The sequence below is a fragment of the Hippocampus comes genome, unplaced genomic scaffold (genome assembly GCF_001891065.2).
Source record: "Hippocampus comes isolate QL1 unplaced genomic scaffold, H_comes_QL1_v1.1 scaffold71, whole genome shotgun sequence".
In the NCBI taxonomy this organism is placed as follows: domain Eukaryota; kingdom Metazoa; phylum Chordata; class Actinopteri; order Syngnathiformes; family Syngnathidae; genus Hippocampus; species Hippocampus comes.
Window position 1 is genome coordinate 347670 of NW_017805932.1, and position 17003 is coordinate 364672.

The following is a 17003-nucleotide window of genomic DNA, read 5'->3' on the forward strand; positions in this document are numbered from 1 at the left end:
GACTGCAATTAATGAGCTCGCTCCCGCCGCTGTGCCAAATTTTAGCCCTGTTCTTTCGACTCTTCGTCGTGGTATTATAACATTTTCAAAGACGAGGCTACTCAAGACTTCCAAGTTTCCGAATTGAACCCGGGCTCGCTTTAAGATCAGGACTGGTCGCCAGTCTCCATTTGATGATTGGTGAGACTTTTTTTTTTCCTTCATAGTTTTTTTCTTCAAAAAAAATAATTTGGGCGACCCGCTGTTTGACTGCACGTTGGCCTCGCATTGCAGAGGTGCAGGGTTCGATTCCGGCACCGGGCTTCCTGTGTGGAGTTTGCAAGTTCTCCCCGTGCCTGCGTGGGTTTTCTCCGGGTACTCCGGTATCCTCCCACATTCCAAAACCATCCGTGGCAGGTTAATGGAACACTCTAAATCAGGGGTGTCAAACTCATTTTAGTCGCGGGCCATTTTAGAGTTACGTCTTCCCTCGGAGGGCCGTTTTGACAGTGAAACCACAAAATTATTACTTGTACACAACACATTAATAGATTGCTTGTTTTGAAATCAATCAAGTCAATTATAATAGTTTGGGAAACAGGGTAACAAAATTATTGCAAAATCTCAACATTTATTGCTCATGACAATGTGACATTTCGGTACAGATTTTAGCAAGTTGACACATGATTTGCTTTCGCGGGCCACATAAAATAAACGGGCGGGCCGGATCTGGCCCCCGGGCCTGGAGTTTGACACCTGTGTTCTAAATTGTCCCTAGGTGTGATTGTGAGCGTGGATGATTGTCCGTCTCTGTGTGCCCTGCGATTAGTTGGCAACCAGTTCAGGGTGTCCCCCGCCTACTGCCCGATGCCAGCTGGGATGGGCTCCAGCGCGCCCCGCGACCCTCGTGAGGAGAAGCGGATCCGAAAATGAAAATGAATGAATGGAAAGTCATGTGATGACAACCATCAGCGCCCTCTGTTGACAATCTGCCGCAAAACATTTTTAATGTGGTGACTCAGCCCCCCCCTGCACAGGATTGCAGACTCGGAGACCTGGCAACGTGATGGTCTTACTCATCTCGGCGCCGCTGGTTTGCTTCCTGACCGCAATGACGCTTTCCCCGATGACTCCACCGCCGCTTACGAGAGCAGACCTGTTTTGAGATTGCGTCAAACGGATGCCGTTGCGTTCTACGATCAAAGCCATTTTCAGTCAGGCCAATTGACACTTTTGGCTTGAATCTCAGTGACGCAGCGGTTTGAATTTTTGGGGCGAGAAAACTGGTCCGGACCTCTTCCTGATACGCACCAGAATCAAAGGCCGGACCTGGACACACCTTAGTGGTGGTGGCCAGAAAAATAGCCTCGCCCGCTCATCTTTCTGTTGACTAGGTGCTGGATTTTCTGTTTTGCTTTGCTGCCAAGCTTGAAGACAGTTCACCTTCTTTCCGTTCTTGAGTTGGGATTTTGCATTTGTGGTGGAGTCCCATTGATTGATGGCCGGAAGAAAAAAAAAACGCTCTTCTTTTGTGAAGGTGACAGCCACAGGGGTGGTGTACTGTAGTTTTACCATTGAGGCAGGCAAATGGAATTCCACCTCAGGCGTGGGCAAGCATTAGAAAGCACTTCAATGGTAGCATCCGAAAAGGCGGCGGCGGGGTTCTCGGGCGCACTCATTGAGTCATTGTTTTGTTTTTACGAGATCAAGTAAAGGAGCAGCCTGCCAAACCTCAAAACCACTCGAGCGTGAGCGGCTGTCAGGACGACGCGGAGTGATTGGCAACTTGCAAACTCCTTGATTATCTCTCCGCTTGAGAAACCCCTTTTTTTTTTTTTGCAACCTTCGATGACTGTTTCGGGCTTGGCTTCGTTCCTCACATTTTCTTTTATGCTCCTGTTAAATCACGCAAGCTCCGTTTGAGACAGCGTGAGAAGCGCTTAACAAGTTATTAAAGTCGCGATCGCATTTTTAACGTGCTTGAGTCTTGTAAATTTCCGGTGATTTCTTCCCCCCGGATGAGTCGTCCTCCCAATTGTTGCCTTTGATTTAAGGAAGTGTTGGCGCTTGCTATTGTCATTCCGCCCAAGTGGCTCACTCAATATTTAACGATGCTACTTGTTCTTTTGACTTTTCTGCACGTTTACGCAGTGTCGGATGTCTAGCGGTGCATCGTGAGTCATCTCGTTAAAATAAGAGGGGGGGGGGGGGAAAGGGTAACAAACAATTTTGTAACTCCCTTTTAACTAGTTAAGTGCCATTGACGGTGTGGGTAGTCGTTCCTAAATTCCGGTTGGTCCCTAATGATAACCGTATGCCACGATGTCGGGTTGACAGAGCCGGTTATTGCCGCAAAATAGAAAAATATATTTTTTTCCCTCTCCTTTTTATTTCTTTACAGAATACTTGTTACTTGGATTACTGGATAAATGTATATATCTTTTTTCCTTTTAATTTTTTAAAAGAAAAATCATTCAAAAACAACAGGACAAAGGAACTTTTTTTATAGTTTTGCATTTCTTTTTTTTTTTACTTTTCAAAAAAGGTAAAATGTCAGAGGAAAAAAAAGGCGGATTTATATTTTATTGTCCTTTGCTCCTTTTTTTGGTTTTTCTTCTTTTTTTTCGGAAGAAAAGAAAATTGAGAAAAAATATGAAAATAAGAAAAATGACGGAAATGTGAAAAATTGCATCCATTTTTATTTCTTGACAATTTTTCAAAGAAGGAAAAAAAATCTTTTTCTCAATACAGAACTCCGCTTCATTTCTAGAACGCGATAACAGCAACTGGAACAAACCTCTGCATAAAACAAACGACATGCTCATAAATATCTAATTGTAATATTCTTTTCTAGTTAAGATATAAAAAGGTTCGAAAGTCCATTTATTTTAATTGGCCTCACTTTTATTGACTTTTTCTTCCAAAATGGACCTTCACTGTAACCTAGATGTGAATGTGTGGCCGATGCTCATTGCTAACTTTGGTCACTCCTCGCTAACTATCTCCCTCTCGTCTGCCTGGCCTTCTTTCAGGCTCCTTAGCCAACGGGCAGCTCAATGGCTCCGGATCAATGGGCGGCCAGAAAGATGGCGGCTCGCTGCACGCGGCGCGCCTGGACGAGGGCGGCGACTTCTGCGAGGACGGCCCGGCTAAGAAGAGGTGAGACGCTTGACGCCGCCGCGCCTGAGCCGCTCGCGCGCCCGCTATGGCAGGTGTGTTGTTGTTGTTTTTGTTCCGCATGCTGACAGGCCATCAAAGTGAAGGGGGTGGGGTCTCGGAGAGGTAGGGGGTGCTTCGGAGGAGGGGGGGGGGTGGGTGGCTTGTAGCAGATGTTCTTCAGTAATGAGCAGCCCCATTCAGCAGCACCTGCCTCTTTTCCGTCACATGATACTGTAAATGCGAACTCTCGCGTATGAGAAGAGAAGAAGAAGCCACTTGAGGCTTTCGTGCTGTTCGGCGTGGATGTGCATGACGCCGAGTTGCAAGGAATTTAAATGTCCTTCTTTTGTGTGTAAGGCCCAGTATGACAACGAAAGTTTGCTAACGTGCCAGTGTCACCTGCCTGCGTGACATTTGGTGGACTTTTGGTAAATGTGGTGTCACTTGTATCGCGCTTTTCTACCTCAGGTACTCAAAGCGCTTCACACCGTTACCTCATTCAGCTACTGGTGACGCAGCACTCGGGGCAACTTGGGGCCGGGGGAGGTCGGCATCTTGCTCAAGGATGCTTTGACATGGTTGCAATGGCCGGGGGGTGGGGGGGACGGACCCACCAACCACCGCGTTGGGGAAACGACCAGTGTGCCATGGCGCCCCTTTTCTATCCTGAGTTTGCCAACAAAAAATTCTGAAGAAGCCTTGCCCCGAAAAGACACTGGAAGTCTGCCATTTTGGTTCCAAGCAGCCATTAAATTGACCATTTTTGCCATTTACAGGCTTTTTTTTTTTTTTTAACTCTTTCATTCCACAAGACGTACTTGTCCGTCTTTTTAAAATTAGGCCCCGCCTACCAAGGACGTACTTGTACGTCTAAGTCTTTTTTTTTTTTGGTCATAGAGAAGTGGAGGGTCTGATGCAATCTGTGAATGAGGATAAGCCGTTTGCATTGTAAATCATGTAAAAAAAAGCGACCAGTAGGTGGCAGTGGTGCCTCACATGATTGAAATGCATGCTTTTACAAAAAGCTCTTTTTCTCCCTTTTTTTGCCCAGGAATCGCCATTTTCATGAAAGTTAGCCATTTTGTAATGCCGATTGCTGAAGAATGGAAAAAGATAGAAACAATTTTTTTTTCTGCTGAAAGACTTTATTTTGGTAGGTTCCATGTTTATATAGCATTAGAGCCAAATATTCTGTGGGCCTTGCAAGATCAGTCAAAATCCAGTAAAACGCTGGGATTGAGGGGGTTGCTCCAGTGAAAATGGCTGCGACTGAATGAGTTTCGTAGGCCTTTATTTGTTGTTCTTGGAGATTTTGTCCGATTGAAACCAAATTTGAACCCCGCATATCGGACAGATAGAAGACGCTAAATTGCATGCCTTTTGTCAATCGTGTGTAATGTAGCCAACTGAAGCCAGTTGCATTTAGCAACAAAGACATCTTTATCATGAGTTGACCCACAAAAAAAAGTCTCAAAGCCATGCCTGAAAAAAACAAGTTCAAAGTGGCCATTTGAGGGTCATTTTGGACATTTTCAGGATACTGGACAGAGCGACGACTCATTTGACTTTCACGTTCACAAACTGGCTGTAAAACACAAACCTCTAGGAAGCGGGGTCCACATGGTTCGAACCAAACGCCTTATGTGTGTGTGATTTTCATTCAATAGTTACTCCAAGTGATGTCTGACTGACTAAAAGAGGAAGAGTAGGTGACCTGGTGGGCTCCTATTGGCAGCCAAGAATAAACAATCCACCTTGTGTGTCGGTTTGGGGGCGGGGGGGGGGGGCGTCCCGGCGTTAAGGTGCAATCTGGACGTTCACGCTTTCCTTCTCTTCTTGGCAAGTTGGGTTCAGCTGGGGGCCACCCGGCTCGGCGCCTTTTCATTGTCGTCTCGCTCGCACGCATAAAGAGGCGGCCGGCGGCTCGCGCAATGAAGAAAAGGCTTTCTATCTGATGCTAATGAATCGGCGGGCGAGCCAAGCGCCTGGCAGCGGCCCTCTTAGAAGGAGCGAGGCTGCCGGGCGGCGACTGAGCCTACGCCAGCAGCTTTTTGCACCTGGCTTTGGCCTACAAAGGGAACGGATCACTGTTGTTTTACGCCGGCCGGGGGAAGACCCTCGCCAAAAGAGGGGACGGCGAAAGCAGAAGGACAGGTGCGAAGGAGAGTCGGGTTTTTGGCAGGAGACGGCAAACTTTCGAAGTCTTTTGAGAGCCCTGCCGTGTTTGCCTTCCCATGCTCCTGAGATTTGCTCAAAGACGAGCGGCGCCAACGGATCCTTTAAACACGGTGGGGCCTGTCGCAGACCGCCGCCGCCGCCGCCCAGGGCTCCGCCTGCCAAGTGCGCACCCGCGATGCCGTCTCATCCCTACCCATGTGATATTTTTTTTCCTGATCAATATAAGTTTTCCAGAATTTTTTTTTTTTTTTTTTTTTGGTAGTCAGTACCTAAAAGACCACCGCCGCCGCCGAACGCAACTTGAACTATTGGGCAGATTTCTGCAACTAGTTTTTGGAGTGGTCCAGCCTTGGCAACTTGTTTTGTTGCGAATTCTGGACTCTCCACTTCTATATCTTCCAGAACTTACCCAACCATTCTTTTGTTGTGTCTCTGCTGCTAGCTCGGAAGCAGGTACTGTACATTCATTCTCAAGTCAACTTCAACAACCCTCGATCCCACAGGACCACCTCGGCTAGAGAGAGACACCTCCAAAAAGTTACCCCCCACACCTCCACCCAAAAAAAAAAGGGTGGCAAGTGTGTGAGGGGCTTATGCCAGCTGGTGGTAGGCACCTTTTGGCGGATCTAACGTTTCCTTACCACTTAACTCGAAACATCCCCGTACTTGTACCTTATTAGTCCATCAGTTGCTGTCGCAGGAATCCATGTTCACGCGGCCGTTGCCGCTTGCCGCATTGAGATAAGGACAATCCGTGGCGAGCGGTGACATCCGCGCGCCGGACACAAACGAGTTCGATGAATACGCACAAGCAGGAAGTTAGCCTTCCCGCAACTCGCGCTTCTCCCAACCAGCCGACATTTTTGCTTTGTTTCACCCCGAAGTGATCCAACGATATTGATCGGCAAGAGCAAGGAAATGAGGTCTACTTTCTTATCACCGCAATGCGAGTACAAAGGCGTTCTGGTAATGTGTGAAACTTCCCTCAAAACCGTCTAGGAGGATTTCAACGCTGCTAAATGTTTTTCCCCCGCACTTAAGATTTTTTTTCTTTGGCTCCAAGGTGATATTTCCGCAGCGCAAGCTTCTCTCTTCACTTGTTTGAAACGTGATGTGTGTCCATATACTAGTTCCCCCCCCATCCGTCTTTGCTTCTCCTGCCACTGAAAACCGTTTTTGGCTCCTTGCTCAGCCAAGACACACACACACACACACACACACACACGCGCGCGCGTGCGCAGGCTCACTCAGCTGCTGCCGCTTGTTTTGTTTCCACTTAATGAATGTTAAGTGCACACACACTCGCTTGTCGAGCGCAAGAAATATCTCTTGTCGGTATTGTCGAATTTCCATTGAAGAGGGATTAAACGCGCGCGCGCACGCGCATGCACGGCGAGAGCCGTAATGTGTCTCTTGATTTACTTTAGGTGGTACTACATTGAAATGGAGCGCTTGAGTGACTCCATTTCATGTTTCCGCAATTAGGGGCCACCTCTCTAATGGATGCCAGACCCCAAAGAGTCGCCGGCTGGTGTTCGCAGGAGCAACTCAACGCCTTGCCTCAAATAGACGAAACTATTTTCTCATTATTGTGAATAAAACAAAACAAAAAAAAATACACACACACACACACACACACATGCAGATGTTCGATCTTGAGGGAACAAAATCCTGCAAGGCTGCCGCATGGTGAGTGAAGAGGCAGACATTTACGAGACACTTCATGAGCATTTGAATGGTTGAGGATCCCCAAAAAAAAATCCCAAAAGAAGAAAGCCAAACAAGGTCCCCGAAAGAATAAAAAAGAAAAAGACATGAACGTACAAAAAATGTGATTTGACGTAACAAATCAAAACTGCGCATCCAGTAAGGACCAAAGCAAAGCCGACGCGACTCTGGGAAGACGTGACTCACGGGGACAGAAGCGGCAAACGCAATGATCCGACAAAGGCGAAAAGAAAGCGGAATATGTGTAGAAAACCTACGCAGGCACGGACGGGGGCGAAGACGCAAACTCCTCACAGGAAGGCCGATAATGGAAACGGTACGACTCAAGCGTTTGCTTGCTACGTTTGCAGTCGTCATCGTGTTTGTCGTGCGTGCGATCTGCTTCAATTTGTCGACTAAATATTTGTCATTGTTTTCATTTCCTCTCGGGCCGACGGCGAGCTAACGACGCCGCTAGGGTGCGTTAAGATTTTGAGTCATTAACTGCAGGATCGTGGCAGTGTTTTTTTTTGTTTCGTTTGTTTATTTATTTTTCCCTCCCATAAAAATTTCTTTCTCGTCGGCGATGTCAGACAAGGCCAAGGCTGGCAAGCTCCGTGCTACGTCAACACCAATCGGGAGGCATTCTCGCTGCCGTCCTTTCTCCTCAAGCGCTGCTGGCTTTTTGCCCAGGTGCCGTTTTTTTTCCTTGAGAGGGAGGAACAAGTTTGGCAAGCGACTCCTGTTTTTTTGTTTTTTTTTTGGTTGACTTTTATTTTGTTAGTGAAGCTTGCTACCTGCACCTTATTCTCATGATCTGACACTTGAATGTAGCTCAATGCTTCGCCTTCTTCCTGGAAACGCCACTGTTTTACTCCACGTGGCCCTTAGTGTCTTTTTGGATGCATGTTATGCTTTATATATTCATGTATAAATTAACATGAATAGTCCCACAATACTTTTTCCTTTTAAATTCTTAAGATTTATTTATTGCTTTTATTGTTTCATTGTGTTAACGTGTTATGCTTTATATATTCATGTATAAATTAACGTGAATAGTCCCCACAATACTTTCTCTTTTTAAATTCTTCAGATTTATTTATTGCTTTTATTGTTTCATTGTGTTAGTATTAACATTACTGTTCATTATAAAATAACATTTACCGTATTTTCCGCACTATAAGGCGCTTCACAGTATACGGCACACCTTCAATAAACGGCCTATTTTAAAACCGTTTTCATATATAGGGCGCCTGGCACACCTTCAATGAACAGCCTGTTTTTAAAACTGTTTTCATATGTAGGGCGCCAAGAATAGAAGCAACTAAAAGCATAAAAGCTACAATAGTGGCTGGGGGTGCGGTATGTGTCCCCTAGATGTTACAGAATATTTTTTAAAAACGACATCCAAGAAAGCAGAATATTGATCCACATCGAAGGCACATCGGATTTTAAGGCGCACTGTCGACTTTGGAGAATTTAAAAACTGCATCGAAGAAAGCAGAATATTGATCCATATCGAAGGCGCATCGGATTTTAAGGCGCACTGTCGACTTTGGAGAAAATTGAATGCTTATAGTGCTGAAAATACTGTCTTTAGATTTTTGTTTTCCATTTATGCTGTTCAGATTTCAAATGTATTTATTCATTTCTTGACATTTTGAATTTTCTCCTCCGCGTTTTCCTGTGTAGTGGCTTTCGAGACTTTGATTTTCACTTGGATTTGTTGTTGGTGGTGATTTTAGCTAAAATAAGCAACAATTTAATTATTAGACTTTATTTGTCGTATTTTTTCATTTGTTGTTTAGTTTGCTAAAATAAGCAACAATTTAATGATTATACTTTATTTGTCGTATTTTTTCATTTGTTGTTTAGTCGTTAGTTTTTAAATCTTTTGTATTTGTCACTCAAAAATCATTTTTTGTGCGCGCGCGTGTGTGTGTGTGTGTGTATATATTATTTTATATTTGTCGCTCAAAAATCATTTTTTGTGCGTGTGTGTGTGTGTGTGTGTGTGCAAGGAATGCGACAAAATATCTTGCCTTTTGCGATTAGTCAGAATTTTTTGTTAGCTCTCTTGTTTTCGGTTTTTGTATTTATTTTGATGTTAGTGGTGCAACGTCTGGTGTACCTAATGTAGTGTCTGCTCAGTTATTCACAAGCAAGCACGCACACCTCCCACCTGGTGCTCCTGACCTTTTCGGCGGTCCAGAAAATCGTCGGAATTGACACCGCGCCGCTCCCTGATTGAAGCCTAATGGCGAGTTTGGCACCTTTTGGCAGGTGGTGGCCGCGGCAAATGCGGCGCGGTGGCCCCCCCCAACACACGATTCGATGTTCCCATTCGCTCGTCAGCCTGGCAGAAAATTGACGGAGATGGATGTCATTGCTGCCGCGGTTACGGTTAAACGTCAGTGTCGCGAGCTGTGTGGTGAGACGGAGTGCGACAAGATCAAATGGGAACCCTGCAAATTCGCTGTAATGGAAGAGTTGCACTTCATCTCACTAAACCATTTTCTTTCTTTCTTTCTTTTTTTTTTTTTTTTTTTTTAACACAGTAACCATTAAAGGCGGCCCGGTGGTTGACTGGTTAGCACGTCGGCCTCACAGTGCGGAGGTGCAGGGTTCGATTCCGGCCTTCCTGAGTGGAGTTTGCATGTTCTCCCCGTGCCTGGGCGGGTTTTCTTCGGGTACTCCAGTTTCTTCCCATATTCCAAAAAACATGCAGGGGGGGTTAATGGAACACTCTAAATTGTCCCGAGGTCTGAATGTGAATAGTTGTTCGTCTGTGTGCCCTGAGATTGGCTGGCAACCACCCCAGGGCCCCGCCTACTGTCCAAAGACAGCTTGGATAGGCTCCAGCACGCCCCGCGACACTTGTGAGGAAAAGCGGATTAGGAAAAAAAAATGGAAGTAACCATCAAAAGCGGAATATTGGCGATGAAATCAGAGCAGATGCAACAAAGGCAGTATTGAGTCCATGTGAAAGGGAAGAGCAGAATGGAGGAAGACGAATGTGAAGTTGAGCACACGGTGCACACGCCCGCCGCCATGTTGTGTTGTAAGCAAGTGTGTCTGTGTTAAAAACTGCACGAATGTGGCACACAATCGCCTTTGCCGGGTTCGGTGTGGAAGACAAAGATGACTTCAAATGGAAGGTGCAAATTTTCCACTTCCAAGCTGCATGTAACTAAACCGCACGCACGCACGCCCATGTGAACACACATCGCTCTGTGCTGGCTATAAGTAAATCACGCTTTTTTTTTTTTCTTCCTCTCAGGCCTCGGCTGCAGGCGCAGAGGAAGTTTGCGCAGTCACAGCCCAACTCGCCCAGCACCACGCCCATCAAGGTGGCTGAGCCCACCGGCCTCAACGTGGGCCAGGCCACCCCGGCGCCCGCCGCCACCACCACCGCCGCCGCCTCCAACGCTGCCGCCGCCTCTTCCTCGTCGCTGTCACCGTCGCTTGCCGCCTCGTCGCTGTCGTCATCCATCCAGGACCTGTCCCGACGAAAACCCAAAACGGAGGACTTCCTCACCTTCCTCTGCCTCAGAGGTAGGACGGCTGCCACCTGCTGGACAGAATTTAAACGATTTACAATGCAGATGAGCCCGATCCTTAGTCAGAGGCTGCGTCTTCACACGATGGCACCAAAAAAGGAAATGACGTATAAATACGTCAATGGTAGGCGGCCATTGTGGATTTATACGCCATGAGGATTGAATGAGTTAAATGCTGCTTTGCCACTGGGATATTTCCACTCTGCTGCTAGCAAGTATTTATAGACTCAGGTTTAGTGTGTGCGCACGCGCGTGTGTGTGTGTGTGTGTGTGTGTGTGTGTGTTTGTTTGTGCGTGTGCACACGAATGTATGCGCGTGTCCTCCGTTCATGGTGTACAGGTGACATTTCCTGCATAGAGGCTTAGCATGACGGCGGCTACGCGGGAGAATGTCAGCACGGCCCCCGAGCTTCAGATGCTACAAGGCTCGGGGGACTCGTTCATGTCACATGACCACCAGCAGCCTAAGATAGTGGTGCTGCGTGTCTCCGCTATATCGCACTTCATCTTCACCGCTTCAGTGTGCGGGACATGGCTCAGTGGTAGAGTGGTCGTTTTCCCAACCCAGAGGTTAGTGGTTCCATTGCGACCGTGTCGAAGTGTCCTTGAGCAAGATACTGATACATTTTTCCCACCAATTTTCTGTCGCTACCTTTCACGCAGAAAAGCGACGGGCAGTGTCCTAACTAAATTTTGCACCACTCAGAATGTTGTCGCTGCATGTGCGTAACGTCCTTTGGGATTATTTCCCCCTGCTGATCAAGAAGCAGCTGTTGTTGTTGTCGTTTTCCTGCGGGGGTTGCAAGTAATTGGGGGGTGTTTTTGTCCTGATGCAACGCGGGAGTAACTGCAAAGTCCCTTCCCAACTCGGGCGTTGGTGTGTGTGAAAGCCAATTGTGGGCCGTCGCCTGGCTGTCTGCCGCTAGTGGGCATGAGTGTGAACGCGTTATTTGATCGAGGCGATAAGGTTAGACGACGACGAGTCTCATTGTGTACACGCGCTCCTGGAAACCGTACGCCTTCCGCAAGAGCGGCTGCCATTTTGTGCCTTAGTGTTAGCTTGCGCGTCGTGTTCAAGAGGGAGGGGAATGGGCGCTAAGTGGAACTCCCACCTTGGGTATACTGTGTCCACAGTATACCCAAAAATCTTTAGTCATGAAGGATTTTTTATTATGTAGCACTTTTGACTTGGGAGGATATCTTTTCCTGTTTTTGTTCAGGCACTAGATTTTTGTCAGAAAATGTAGACTTCTGATAGTTGGTGTTTATTTACGTCATTGTTTTGTTTGGGGCTACTCTCTACCCTGGTCCCTGTAAAAGTCTGTCTGTCTGTTGAATCCTGCCACTTTGGCTCATAATCCTCCCCGGTGCGCCTGCGTCGACGAAAGCCCCGCGCGAAGGCTACGCTGTCACATTTTTTGACCTCCATGTAAGGGAAGAAAAGAAGGGAGCTGGAGAAACTGGAAGGTTTGGTAATTATCAACCTGGCCCCCATCCCTCACCCTAGAGTCGCGTTATAAATGACAACACTAATAAGACTCTTTCAGGCCTAATTAGAATTTGATCGCGGCTGCGATGGGAACGCATGAAAAGTTGCCGCCATTGGGAGGATTGCTCCCGAGAACCGCCAGAGAGCTCGCTTATGGTCTTCGTGCTGTTTGTTTGTGCGCGTGCGTGTGTGTGTTGGGGTAGCTCCAGTAAAATTAGTTGTTCTTCGCAGAGGTTAAAGAATATATACCTTAGAGTGTGGTTATATTTATTTTTATTTTTTTTATATTGTGGTTATATTTATGATGTGATTCACCCTTTCGGTGACAGCGGTTACTGCAGTGGACAACTTATCATGTTATGAAAGAGTTCAAGGTAGTGATGCTATTCGTTAGCCCGTCTATTGCATTTTATAAGGTGTGTTAGCATGATGCTAAACAATCGAGGCGATGTGCTCGCGTCAAGCGCTGTTCCACATCAACATTTTTTTCCCAAACAAAACCTGACCTCTTCTGTTTCCTGAGTGGGAGCAGGCGAATGCTCTTCGTCACTGGCGTCGATAGATGGAATTAATCAACAATCATTCTCAGACAAATTCAATGAAATTGGTTCCTTTCTGGTCAAAAGGCCTCCTCCGTCCCACACCAAAGGCCCCCGACTGCCTCCGTGGCCTGTTTGCCATTGACTTGCTGACCCCGGGGTCAGCGCACTAAATTACAACCGTTTAGCTAATGAAGCCAGTCATTAAGAGACTGATTTGGGTCAGCGTGCGTGTGCGCGCCTGCCTTTGTTTAGCGGCTCTGTGAGTCCTCGTCAAAGAGACACGAGGCTTCAGCACACTTCAATTCATGCTTTCAAATAAGTCACCATTTGGCAAGAAAGAAAAAGAGATTCTGCCCGGCAACAAGTGACCGCCAAACCAGGAGCTCAAATGCAACCAATCAGACGTCTGACGTTGCCTACATTCCGCTTGACGGACGGCGCCATGCGTTTTTGTTTGTTTCGGCAGGTTCGCCGGCATTGCCCAACCACATGGCTTACTTCGGCAGCTCTCAGGAGGAGGAGGACCTCGGGGAGGTGGAGGATAACGACAACGACGAGGAGCTGAGGAGCAGCGGCGGCTGCGGGCATTTGCACAGCGTGCCGAGCGGCGGCGGCCACGCCTCCTCCTCCTTCTCCTCCTCCTCCTCTTCTTCATCCTCCTCCTCCTCTTGCCATTCCACGCCACGCAAGGGCAAGCCCCTCGCACGCCAACCCCTCAACGGCCACGGTAAGAGAAAAAACAGTTTGATCTTCTCCTCTTGATCATGCTTTGGATCAAATGAAAAGTACACCCCCAAAAAAAAACAAAAGAGAGGTACATATTTTCCAATGGTGCTCAACTTTGTGTTGAGGATCAAATGTAAAAATAGCTTTGTTAATATTGTATCACTGTTCTTCAAGTCTTGAATATATTTGAAAAATGAACAATTGGGACATGAACGGTTTTTATATGTTTTTATGTTTTGGCTTGAATGAAAAAAAAAAAGAAAATGGGTTTTTCAACTATTACTTTTGATCACGTTTTAGGTAAAAACCAAAAAGCTCATTCAAAAGATTCAAACGTTTTTTTTTTAAGATCTTACTTTTAAACAAACTATCTTTTTCTATGTAGATTTTTGTTTTCTAAGTTTTCAATTTGCTTTTTCAAATATGAGTTGTCTTCATGTTTTGGGGAAAGGGAAAATTAATAAATTTGTACAAAACAATTTTTCCAGCTCTAACTTTTCTGGGAGGGGCAAAGACTTTATATTACGTTTTGTGTGTTGAAAAATAGAGCAAAAAAAAAAAAAAACGTATAGTACCGTATTGTCCTCACTATGAGACGCTTCGGATTATAAGGCGCACCTTCAATGAATGGCCTATTTTAAAACTGCTTTCATATATAGGGCGCTCCGCATTATAAGGCGCATGGAATAGAAGCCACAATAGTGGCTGCACTTGCGTTACACATCCACTAGATAGCGCTATGCTAAAGGGAATACAATACAATACAATAAAACTTTATTTATCCGAAGCGTTCACAACCGCTGCAGCTGTAACAAAGCGCTTTACAAAACATGTAAAATACTACGTCCAAGAAATCAGAATCTCGATCTATGTAGAAGGCGCATCGGATTAGGAGGCGCACTGTCGGCTTTTGAGAAAATCGAATGCTTTTAGGAAAATGCAGTACAAGTTTTCCAAATACGGCTTTTCGATCAGAGCAAAAATGGGAAAATGTGGAGATGCATCCTTTACAAAAATGGCTTTTCTTTTCGTGTTTTGATGAATAACAAAATGGTGCTGCATGTTTTTAATGGTAACTTTTCAGGAAAAAAAAATGAACAAAATGAATTCTGCACATCCACGTCATGATTTTGTCTGATGGAATTTTGACTAACGAGCGCGTCTCTCTCGTCGTCATGGGCAGTGCTGACCAACCACAGCAAAGCGGGCATGCGGGAGAGCCCTCGGCCCAAGGCGGCGCCTCCTCCCCCTCCTCTTCCGCCGCCGCCACCGCCGCTCCTGAGGGAGCGCAGCGAGCGGGCCGAGGCGCGCGAACACGTCAGGATGTTGCAGGCCATGGCCGGCGCTAACGCTAGCACCGCCGCCAAAGGCCTGTCCATCAGGAGGGCCGCCGAGGAGCTTCGCAAGCAGGTCAGACCAAAAAGTGCCACCGTATTTTGGAAGTAGGTGTCTTTCAAAAAAGAAATCATGTGGCCTCCATGCTCCTTGCAAGTATGTTCATTTTGCCTTTGTATGTTGTGTTGTCTGCTTTCGTTTCGTTGTGCATGTGGGTTCATCTGTTTGATTGACTGCCAAGTGTTGTGTGTCTCTTGTTGTGTGCTGGTGTATCCAGTGTGTGTCTCTGGGTGTATGTCCATTTTGCGAGTCCACGTGTTACTTTGCGTACCTTGAAAGCACCCTGTTGTGCTTCTACCCAAGCATCTACCGTCTTCTTGGTCGTCTTCTTTTTCTTCTTCTCGTGCTGCTGCACACGTTCGCAGTCTGCTTGCCAGGTGCCAGCTGGGCAATAGCGACACATGATGTTATATACATACTCCCAACCTCCCTTTCTCGCTCTCTCTCAGCTAACTCCTTGCATCCTTATTTTTGACGGGAGGGAGGAATTTCAAGCTTGCTCAGCAAAAAAAAAAAAAAGAAGAAAGAAAAAAAAAAGTGTGATGACGTACGTAATCAAGAGCAAAAATTTGGGGGGTCCGGGGCCCCCTCACGGCAGCAACATTTCTCGCAGCCCTAATCTCTCAATTAGGGCTGTGCAGTATGGCTAAAATTTCATGTCTTGATATTTTTGCCAGATGTCTTCATAATGATTCGATAACAATTTTACTCTGAGTTTGGTAAAGATTAAGCATTTAACAAAGAAAAAAACAAAAAAGTAATCCAATTTAATTAGAACTTACTGACAGCAATCAACATTAACAAAAAAAATTTAATCCATATTGAACTGCCACTGTGCTTCAGTAATAAATAACAATTTTACAAAGTGTTGGCGTGTGTGCGTGCGTTAATTGCACCAACATGTCTTTTATTCTATACCAGCCCATTCAATTCGCTGTGTTGACACATTTGTTTGTTTGCAATCAGCGTGCGTGTGTGTATGGTTTTTAAAATGTAGAAACATCCAAACTGTAAGATTAGATTTCTAACTTCCTGTTTTGTTGTCATATTCTCCAAATATTATTGGTCTTCGCTGCGCAAATGACAGTAATTCGGCCTAGCAACACTACTTCCCGTGTGCAGCCGTGATGCTAACCCCCGTCCAATCTTGGCCTCGATCAGGTCTCCAGAGTGAACGGGCTGACGCGTCTGAGCGCCCTGCAGGCGGCCGCCAAGAGGAGCCGCGACTTCCGTCTGCCGTCCAAAACTGTGAAGAAGTACACGGCCACCGTGTCCAAGGGCCACGTCACCTACACCAAAGCCAAGCAGAGGGAACTGGGCAAGAAAACCAAACTCAGCAGCAGCAGCAGCAGCAACAGCAACATGGCGAACAATCACAATCAGCACAGCCAGCCAGCAGCCAGCAACAGGCTGACCTACTCAGGAAAAGCAGCAGCAGCAGCGGCCTATCACAGCAATGCAAAAACCCGCAAACAGGTGCTACTAGCCAAGGGGCTGCACGGGGGCGACCCCGCTGCCGCCTCCCGCCTCAACGGGAGGCTGAACGGGCTGCAGCACAACAACAGGGAGGACGGCCACGGACACGAGGGCGACTTCCCCGGGCGAGAGGGTCTGCGCAACTCCAAACGGCGCCTGGAGGTGGTGCTGCACTCAGTGGAGGCCAGCGTGCTGAAGGGCGGCCAGGAGCCCAAGAAGGCCAAGCTCCAGCCTCCGTCGCCGCCGCCGCCGCCGGAAACACGCAGCGGCAAGAAGGCGGGCCCCATGCGGTCGGCCACCCCCACCACCCCGCTCTCAAACGGACGCCTTTCCGAGCCGCCGCCGCCCCCCGAGACGGAGCCGCCCGCCCTTCCGTCATCCACGCCCCTCGCCCAACAATCCTCGTCCACACCAGCAGAGTCGGTGAACCAGCGGCCCAAGCGGGCGTCGGCCGGCAAGCTGATGTTGATCCGACAAGCACAGCAGCAACTGAGCAGGTCTCACGGCCGCGCCGCCGCAGCCTCTTCCTCCCCCTCGTCCGGCCACAATCACTCCCGCGCTCCCGGGCACGGCACTACCTCAGACCCCCGACAGGCCGCCGGCGCCGCCTCCCCGCTCGCCAACCGGTCGGGACCGCTCAGGCCCCCGCCGACGGGGCGGCTGGCGGACCGCGACAAGGAGTGGGAGCGCGAGAAGGAGCTGGCGCGGCAGAAGGAGCGCGAGCAGGAGAGGGAGTGGGGTTCTCGGCGGAGCCGTCCCGAAGGGTGGGCGGCGCTGGGCGAGGTGCCCGTC

At 47.6% G+C, this 17003-nt stretch overlaps 1 protein-coding gene across 1 annotated transcript in view; it reads left to right on the plus strand.

Annotated features, from left to right (window-relative positions):
- jarid2b (jumonji and AT-rich interaction domain containing 2b) overlaps positions 1-17003 on the plus strand; it is an 82664-nt gene that overhangs the window by 54171 nt on the left and 11490 nt on the right. The window contains exons 3-7 of the mRNA XM_019890229.1: positions 3012-3138; positions 10304-10578; positions 13081-13341; positions 14524-14750; positions 15897-16994. Of these exons, the coding sequence (XP_019745788.1) occupies positions 3012-3138; positions 10304-10578; positions 13081-13341; positions 14524-14750; positions 15897-16994 (1988 nt within the window). The remainder of the gene's footprint in view (positions 1-3011; positions 3139-10303; positions 10579-13080; positions 13342-14523; positions 14751-15896; positions 16995-17003) is intronic.